This window comes from Mauremys reevesii, linkage group 12 (genome assembly GCF_016161935.1).
Source record: "Mauremys reevesii isolate NIE-2019 linkage group 12, ASM1616193v1, whole genome shotgun sequence".
Taxonomy (NCBI): domain Eukaryota; kingdom Metazoa; phylum Chordata; order Testudines; family Geoemydidae; genus Mauremys; species Mauremys reevesii.
Window position 1 is genome coordinate 6588605 of NC_052634.1, and position 9572 is coordinate 6598176.

Here is a 9572-nt window from a genome sequence, read left to right on the forward strand (position 1 = left end):
CCCTGCAGATCCCCTGTCCCCACAGGGGTCCAGGTAGCCCCCAGAGCACAGAGGCCTTGGGAGACCTGTGGTGCTAAGGACAGGGATTGAATGGGACCCCAGGGCTGTGGACAAGCTAGCAAAGTGGGCTTCAGAGCAGCCCAAGAGACTGTGTGGTGGGGGGACAGGGAGTGAGAGCAGGACAAGGGAAATCCAGGGCAGACGACAATGTTCCTGGGACTCCCCGTCCCCGATCTGGGGGGATGGTGAAGCACCCCAGGCATGGAAATACACCGATCTGGAATAGGAAGGGGCCATGCATGCTGAGTGCACATTAAGCAGTGAGGGCAGGTAATGAGCTGAGGTTAGCGAACACAAGGAATCATTAACGAGCTGCAGAGGAAGCCTAAGAGACTGACCATGCCACAGAGCTGGGATGTGTGTGTGTGTGGGGGGGCTAATGGACCAGATGGAGCTGCTCTCTGCAAAGAGACAGCCCATTTACCTGCTGCCCATGGTCACGCTGCTCCCTGAGCCTGGCAGGGGATTACGGGTGATAAGCGCATCAAGGCACAGATCCTGCACCTTTGAGAGAGCAGCCGGCCGGGGTGGCAGCCTGAGGAGACTCCATCCATGTCAGCGCAGCCTGCTGCAAAACCCCAATGGGGAGAGGTGGGCCCAAGCCTGGCTCCAGATCTCCTGGGCAGAGATGGGCTGTAAGCTCTGCCACCATGCCAGCCACCGCCACCTAACGCACAAAGAAGGGACGCTGGGGGAAGCGGGGAGGAGCAGACCCAGCTGGTGCTGCTGGCCAGAGGCTCAGAGAGAGAGAGAGCGCCAGCTGCCCCTGCCCCCCCACCCTCCCAAGCTCCGGCACGGATGAGAAGTCCAGCCAGCGCCATGAGCTCAGAGCCCAAGAATGCCCGGAATCTGCCACCCGCCACGAGGCAAAGAACGTTCCTTTTGTTAGGGCCTTGGCACACGTGCCGCACCCCACTGCCGGCACGTCGGAGTGCCCGCTGCCCTGGATCCTCCCCAGCTCCCCTAGGGGCACAGAGAGAGGCTGAACACCACGGCGAGGGGCTGAGCCGGGGACGGCAGGCTCAGGGGATACCTCCGGATGTACCCCGCCATCTCCCCACCTCTTCTCTCAGCAGCTCCCTAACTCAGGTTGACAATCCCACCCCCTACCTCCTGTTCAGGGTCCCGTCTGACTCACAGCTTTGATCCCTTCTGGAGAGGAGTGGCCAGGGCTCTGTGTGGGGCAGACTAGGTCTGGGCTGTCGGGAGGAGGAGGAGGGGAGGCCAGGCCCTGAACACTGGAGGGGGAGCCTCGGGATACAATGATTGCATTGAGGGAACAGTGCTGAGGAGCCCAGAGAACTTTCTGCGCCGGGGCAGAGGGCATGGCCGGGGCGGCGCAGGGAACAGAGAGACCTTTCACACAGCAGACCCTGCCCCCACGCCCACCGAGAAAGGGAAGCTCCCCGCTCCGAATCCCAGCAGCCAGAGAGGATCCATCGTCAGTCTAACGCCCCCCCACCCCCACAACCTCAGGCTGGAGAGGTGCTGGGCATGACTCCACTGTCACTCAGGGCCACTCAGCTGGACCAGCCTGGTGCCTCCAGGCTTTTGGGGTCCATGCTCAGTGGGGAGAGGGATTTGGATTAGTGGTGGTGGAGAACGGGCTAAGAGGCAGACTGGGGCATCTGCCTGGAAGGGGCCGGCAGGGGAGAGGACTCAAGCAGGCACAGCTGGCTTTGTTTGCACTCAGCCAAGCTCTCCCTGCTTTGAAGAGTCAGGCACACAATGGAAGGCGGCTGGGGACTGGAGATCCAGACTCCCCCGCCTTGGACACGTCTGCCAGTGGCAGGGGGAGGGAGCGGGGTTTGCTCCAGACCCACAGTGGCCAGGTGAGTCTCAGGGCAGGTCCCAACGGGACAAGAGAGCCCAAGACTCAAGCACACAACTCAGCAGAGAACCCAAGGGCAGAAAGGGCCCCAGAGCTCCCCTCACAGCCCCCCACGGGGCAAGCTTGCCTGGGTGGTGACTGTTATCTCGTGCCAGGCTGCTGCAAAACCAGTCCTAAAGATGAGACCCACGGGGCTCTGAGCGCAGCGGGCAATAGGCCCTTCTGGCCCGTCATGCCTCGGGCTTGCACGCCCTGCCCTGGCAGAGCAGCACAGTCAGAGGCCCTGTGCTGGCACTGCCACAGCCAGGGCTGGGGGACAACAGGGGCTCACGGCCCCCCACCGCTCTTCCCCATGGCAAAGGCAGCCAGGAGCCTGCCCGGAGCCATCCTTGGGGTCCCTCTTAGGAGGAAGGTCCCCAGCCCTGGGGAAAAGGCCGGTAAGGGTGGGCGCTGCATAGCCTGAGGGCCCCTCAGGTTCAGTGGAGGGGCAAAGGCAGGACTTGGAGCCATGTGGGCAGGGCCAGACGCACAGCGGTTTGCCATCAGCGCAGGGAGAGCCCAGGAAAGGCGCCCCAGAGAAAAGCTTTGTGGGCAGCGAGGGGCAGGAGCCATCACGGCTCGGCCAGCGGGGCCACAAACCAGGCTGGGGACTGGCTCGACTGGAACATGGCTCCTGGTGCCCGGCCGGCAGCCCGAGTGCGGACCCATGCCCATCAGGTTCTACCGGCCCATGGCAGAGAACCAGGGAGCGGGATGGCTCCTGCCCCAAGGGGCCTGGGATTCAGGCCACCGCCCCACGGAACAGTAACTTCCCAGAACCCACCCCAACTCCCATCCCCTCCCCCGGCAGAGAGAGGACAAGAGAAGCCAGCAGGCATCGGGCCAAGGAGGCCACCAGCAGACCTAGGGGAGACTCTCAATCAGCCATGGGCACGGTCCAGGGGAGGTGGCTCCTCCCCCTCAGAGATGCACAGTTAAGGTCAGCCACCACTGAATGCCCTGAACCCTCTGCGCAGCGAGGTACCAATCTCGCTCGCCCTGCACCATGCACAGGACCGTCCACCCCCCAGCCCCCCCAAGCTGTCCCAGCCTCTCTTAAGCACCTCCCACCCCCTTGTTTCTACCCCAGTCCTGCAATCGGACGACTCCCTGCCCCAAGGGAGAGCGTCTCCCAGGGCTGTGGCCAGCAGCTCAGAGAAGCCCGGGATGCTGTGCCTAAGGTTAATCTGCTCAGGGCCTGCATGAGAGGGGACTGGTCACCAGGAGGCACTGCAGGGCAGCTGGTGCCTAGTGACTCGGGTATCAGCCTCTTCTAGCAGAGGGCCGCGCAGAGAGCCCCCAGCTGCCTCAGTCCCAGTTTCTCCCAGCATTGGGTGCTGTAAGGTGCAGGGCAGGAACAGGGGGAGCTCCCAGCCCCTCCCAGACGGATCCTGCACAAAACACATGGGACCAGCATGGCCAAGAGGCAGAAACCCCCCAGGAAATGGCCTGTCAGCTGCTCACCAGCAGCAGCGCTATCAAGCCTCACACCAGCCAGCACTCTGCACCCTTTGCTCCAAGCTGCCGGGCAGGGTTTCAAAGAGAGCCCTGCAGATTTACGGCTTTCTATTGCAAGAGAGCGGTTAGTTCCTGCGCCTTCCAAGCTGGTTCGGGAACTTCGGGCCTGGGGCCAGCACTGCACACGAACAAAGATCGGCCTTTTACACTTCAGGAGGAAAAAGTACCCCCCCCGCCCCTCCTCCTGCAAAGCCCAACCCCCACCGGCGGGTCTGAGGTGGGCCGGCAGGGGGCCCAGCTCCAAGCTTGGAGCCAGCCCTGCACTTACAGGAGTCGTAAAACACTTCCCAGTGGCCAGGCTCGCCCACAAAAAAAATATTCAGCAACCAGAGCCCTGCTGGAGGGGCGCCAGCCCTGCTCCCATGCCCTAGCTGGGCATCCTCACCTGGGTCATTTAAAAAAACCAACCCCCCAACAGTTCCAGGCCCGGGAGAGCGGGGCGTGCTGGGAGCCTCTGGCCAGATGTGGGAGCGGAGGTTTCCAAAGCACTCCTCTTGCTGCTACGAAGCAGCTGCTGGTCCTTTCATGCTACTTGTCAGATCTCTGTCCTTACTGCTCCGCATAGCTCAGCCCAGAATCTCGCACGCGGGGGGGGGGAGGATCACTGTGCCCCGTTGCTCAGAGGGAGGCACAGAGAGGAGAAGCGATTTGCCCCACACACCGAGTCAGGAGAAGATAGGCGTCCTGACTCCCACTCCCTTGAATCAACTAGTTCCACCCCTACTGCAAGTTCCATTTTACCTCCACGCCGACCCGCGTTCCAGCGTCAGCCCTTTAAATCTGCACGGGCCCTGCTAACTCTCTCAATGTACATGCAATGGCAACAAGCCACACAAGGGTAGGGGTCCTTCCAGCTGCAGGCCCGGACAGCCTGTATTGGGGGTTCTGGAGAGGCATCCAGGGCCCTGCAGAAGCATTCAGTGCTGGGGGAAGGTGGGATATTGCATAGGGCACAGCCGGGCAACCTTCCCTGCAGCACGCCTCAAGGAACATGCCGCTGCCCTGACCTGAAAGGGTGCCCCCTAGTCTCTGCCACTTGTTCAGTCCTCAGCCTCCCGGCACAAAGTGCAGCAGAATACTGCCCACCAAGGACCAGACTATTATCCATCCGATCACTCTGCCCAAGCTACCGAATGGCCGTGAGACAGTGACGGCTCTGAACTGGTGAAAGGCTCCCTATCCTGTTCCCAGTCCACCAGAGCCAGCCCATCCCTCCCAGCCCTTGCACTGCTTTGGGTGACCGACTAGCCACGATGTGCAGAGATGCAGCTCCGATAGCTCGGGGGCTGGCGGTGGGGTTTCATATGGGGTCGTGGGAGCAGTATGCAGCCTGGGAAACCCTGAATCACATGGCGGGTTCACGAGGCTAAGCCTTGATTATTCACATTTAGCTCGCCTGGGAACAACACGGGACGTAACTTGGCCAGGCTGAGTGGGACAGGACTTCACAGACACGGCTAACTGTCTCTATGGAGCCCAGGGAGTGGGCTGGATATCCGAATACCCCGACACAACCTGGGGAGGAGATCGGCTATCAGCTGAGTGCTGACCCGGGGATGGGGCAAGCCAGCCCAGTGGGAACTGCTGAGCTCTGGCTGATGGGAGAGGAGGCAGCTGTGAATGGAAAGGGAAAAAATACACAAACATACACAGGCTAACAAAAAACCAACCAGCCTGGAGAGAGGATAAAAAAAGAACAAGTGAGAAAGGCCAAGAGAAACACATGGCTCTGGGGAAAACTGCCTAGAAGGGAAAGCGATGGCCGGCTCCCAGTAGACCTGACCAGCCCTGGATAGGAATCAATACAGATTCGCCATGCTCCGGCCCACCGCAGCCTCTGCTGCCCATGCTGCCATGCCTCACCCCCATGCCCCTCGTGTTGGCTCTCGCAGCCCCCTCTCCATGAGTCTGAGGCTGGAACGGGGTTTCTTGCTTTTGCAAGCTGGGTAAACAAACAAGCGCAGGAGCCCAGCAGGATCATGGCCAGCCCCCTACACCCCCATAGCACTGGGCTGGCATGAGCCACCCTCCTGGGAGGGGCAGAACCCCCCTGTTTTACAGGCGGGGACAGCAGGCGTAGGGAGAGGAGAAGCAATGTGCCCCAGGCGTTAGTGCTCAGCAGATCCTGGCTCCCAGGCCTGGGCTCTGACCTCACTCTCAAGGCTTTGCTGGGTGCCTCCAGCCCCAGAAAGGGTCAAAGACACTTCAGGACCATCCAGAAAAGGGGGTGAATGATAGAAAGGGGCTGCCCTTATTCCAGTCCACCCCTCGCCCCATCTCCAGACGGAACTGCCTACCGTTCCTGGTCTAGCTGAAATAGCGAGCCCCCATGTGCCGATTATCTCTGTGCTCTGCACCCCCACCTCCAGGAACCCCGTCTGGGCAGCCCATGCTGTGTATGGCGAGGGCTCTGCATAAAGCCTGGTATAAGCCTGGTATTTCCCAGCCCGGCGCTTGGCTTTCTAGAACGAGGGGAGACGCGTGTGTCTGCTGGGCGGAGGTGGGGGCACGCCAAGCAACACTTGCCTTCAGCACAGCACCAAAATTTCAGCCCCATGCGTGCCACCAGCTCAGCACACCCAGTTCAACACCCGGGTGGCGGCAGCCACGCCCGTGCCCACCCTGGCACTGGAGTTCAAGGCACCAGGTTTACAAAGAGGAGGTCAGCAGCAAGAGAAAGATAAAAGAAGAAGCTGCTTCCCTTTCCCCCCAGATTCGTTGTCTGGATGGCCGCGGCAAAAGCACCCTGGAGAAGAAAAGCCAAGCCCTGGCACGTTTCCTTTGTAACATCGCTCTCTGCTGACTCCCCCAGCCGCACCAGCAGCATGATAGGAAGGAGGACCAGCCCTTCCCCATCATACGAGGGGGATTTTGGGTGAGGGCAGCAGAATTCAAGTTGCTGCTGCTACAGACAGGAATCCAAAGCTTGGGGAGTATTTTATAGCACAGCTTCAGGGATGAGGGTCCCATTTGCCATATGGGAAGAGCCGGCAAATTCTTCTCTCCATATTATGAAAGGGATTCCCCCGCTGCCCTAAACCAGCAGGTCTCTCTCTGTGTTTGGGGAAACGGCATCACGCCCATCCCCCTGCCAGCTCCGACATGTCAGTGACCCTAACAGGAAAGCTCAGGAGATCACATTGGCTGGGTAAGAGATCAGGTGATGGGTTGGCTGCCTAAACCTTAGTGCGAAACTCCTGGGTTCTTTGGCACCAGTAGTTTGAATACCAGCAGGACTGGACCAAGCCCTCTCTCTGGAGTGGTTTAGGAGACCCCAGCGTGTGGAGTCTCCTAAACCACTCTTCAGAAATAATCACAAGGTGTGTCTAGTCTGCATGGCCATTAAGACCCCCCGTCATTTAATAAGAGCAGGGATTAGCTCTCATCCCCTTGCCAAAGTTTCCTCTCTTATTATGCTGTTTAGCTGCCACACCCCACCCCAGAGGTGGCTGCATGCCAGCAGTGCTGTGTGGATGCCGTTTGAAACGTGCACTTTAGGCACACCGTTAACTGGAATTTTTTTAAATTGGTTCATTGTTAAGAAATGCTTGTATCTGAGAAGAGGCTCCTTTAAATGGTATGTCCTGAGTGGCGGTTTATAACCATTCACAGAGGAGCGGAGGCTAAGGGAGAAACTGACCATACATGTGAAGCAGTGAAAATCTCTCTATATAAGGTGGACAAGTAACTGCAAGAATATTGTTCTAGGTTGGGCATTAAACTCCTTTATGTGACCAGGTCACTGAAACCATCGCAGCCTCCACCCAAAACACAGTCCTGTCACCACCCAAATCAAAGGCACCCAAGGCACATTTGGGCAGAGGGATTCTGCTAGCTATTGTTTTGTGAAAGTTAGTGTCTGGGGAAGAAACAGCAGAAAAGACCAGAGAAGCTGAGATAAAGGGCAGCTAGGAAGCACCAGGCACAGTCAGAGCAAGCACTGCAAAAAGCCAAGAGACTGAGCTTTTGGGCAGAGTAGAGGATGGACGAGGGGCTTGGAACTGTGAGCAAAGAAACTGTCCTCCTGTTTGATTGTTGCTGTGTTCAGGGAAACAGGACTTTGTCCATTCTTTGCAAATAAATAGAGTTGAATCAAAGATCCCGGACTCGATCATCAATTTCTCCTCATAACTGAAACAACCAAACCCACTCAGGCCAAAGGGGCAACACGATTGTTTTTCCCTCTCTCTCTGTTAAGCACTGTGGACTTGTCTACACATAGAAAAGTGTACTGGCTTAATCTACATCAGTTTGAAAACTGCTCATATTGGTTTCAAAGCTGTTCTCTTGGTTTAGCCTGAACCTGTACCTTTACAGCTAAACAAACAATGAGGAGTTCAATGGTCCACCGGACTCCTCGTTGTTTTTGTGGATACAGACTAGCAAGGCTACCCCTCTGATATTTGGTTTCCAGTTAAATTGCTCTAAATCAGGTTCAAACCAATATGAGCATCCAGTCGCACCAGATTAATTCAATCACTATCAAATCACACCTTTCATTACTCCGCTACAGCTCCCTGTTTAAACCAGGCCGGAGTTTGCAGACAGAAATATGATTTACAACCCCCTATGTCTCCTTGGCCCTAGATTAGGGGGAGACACATATCATCCCTGTATTTCCACTGAAACTGGCTCCCGCTAGGCACAGGCAGAAACCCTCCGTTTATCAGTTTGGTCCAGTGCCCAAAAGCCATGCCCCAAGAGGCAAGCGCTTCCATTCTCTACCCCCAGTGTCACACTGCTCCTAGCCCCTTTCCCCACCCTCTGGGCCAGGCAGTCGCTCTAGCTGCACAAACCCCTCCCTGCGCTTCACTTTACAAGGAGCACAAAGCTGTGAGGAGCTGGCACTCCCGCCCCCCTAAGCCCGGCTTTGCCCAGATGCCCCTCAAACCAGCACAGCTCCAGAGCCATGGAAACTGGCCACCATGGAGCAAAAGCTGGCTGCAAGGGGCACTCACTATGGAGCAAAACCTGGCTGCAAGGGGCACTCACTGCTCCTCCACCCAAGCCGGTGCAGGAGAGGCGTCGATTTCCATCCGAGCCTCCCCTCCACCCCCAAAACCACCCAGACACAGAGCCCCGCCCTGCGCTGCCCCCTCCGGATCAAGGAGAGGCGCGAGCAGGACCCGAATGCACCAGCCTCGAGCTGGCTGGATTCGGATCGGCTTCTCGACACGAGCCCAGCGCACGTGGAAACTCCCAAGCCGAACTGGTCCGTCCCCCCCCCACACGCCCCCCGAGCGGGTCCAAGGCACAAAGAGTCGGATCTAAACCATCGGGGCGCAGCCCCTCCGCACCAACGGGGGCCCGCGCACGGCTCCCCCCGCAGCCAGCCCCCCAGCGCCCGCCCGCCCCCCGCGCCCCCTCTCCCCGCCGCCGCCGGAGGGTCCGATCTGCGGCGGGCGCGCCCCGCTCCGGCTCACCTGTGGCGCCCCAGAGCAGGAGCCCGCAGCCCAGCAGCAGGCGCAGAGCCATGGTCGCAGCCGCAGAGTGAGGCCGGGGCGGCTCGGCGGGTTTGGAGAAGCCCAGGGGCTGACGTCAGGTGGGAGGGAGGGAGGAGGGGGCTGGACTGGGAGCTGGTCCAAGCAGGGGCCACCGATTGCACCGAGCCAGCCCCTCTCTCCAGCCCCCGGCACGCAGGGCAGCGCTCCTCCTCCACCGCTTCAGCGGGGGCAGGCCAGGGAGGGGGGCGGGAGAGGAGCTGTCCCAGGGCAGCTGCACAGACTCTGCTCCCCGGAGGGCAGCGCTGGGAGATGGGGGCATTTATTTCCATACACCTTTAATGGCACAGAGGTGCCTGCGCCTTATCAGAGCCCCCGGCTGCTGCTTTCCCTCCAAGCAGGAAAACCAGGCATGGTCCTTCCCCTGCCGTCTCAGCAGCTGGTTGGCTCCGTTTCCGGGACCCCTTCCCCTCAAGTGAACAGTTGAGTTGTGGCTGCAGGTTTGGTTGGGAAGATGCAGGTTGGTTTTTCTGTCCAGCTCCCCCCACGCTGGCTTTTGTTCCAAGCCCAGATGACAGCTCTCCCTTTGCCATTTGCAGACACCTATTTCATTGCTGCACTGGCAGGTTTGCCTTCCAGAGGCTCTGCACCTTAGCCTGCTGCACATAAATAAACACATCAGT

The 9572-nt window shown here is 59.0% G+C and overlaps 1 protein-coding gene across 4 annotated transcripts in view; it reads right to left on the bottom strand.

The window, feature by feature from the left end:
* MCAM (melanoma cell adhesion molecule) overlaps positions 1-8976 on the bottom strand; it is a 36451-nt gene extending 27475 nt beyond the window's left edge. For 3 of the 4 annotated variants that reach the window (XM_039496793.1, XM_039496791.1, XM_039496789.1), the window contains exon 1: positions 8872-8961. In XM_039496793.1, the coding sequence (XP_039352727.1) occupies positions 8872-8923 (52 nt within the window). In that variant the 5' untranslated portion in view covers positions 8924-8961. Of the gene's footprint in view, positions 1-8871 lie in introns of all 4 variants that reach the window. The other variant, XM_039496790.1, reaches the window with a different exon arrangement.
* Between the last annotated feature and the right edge of the window lie 596 nt (positions 8977-9572).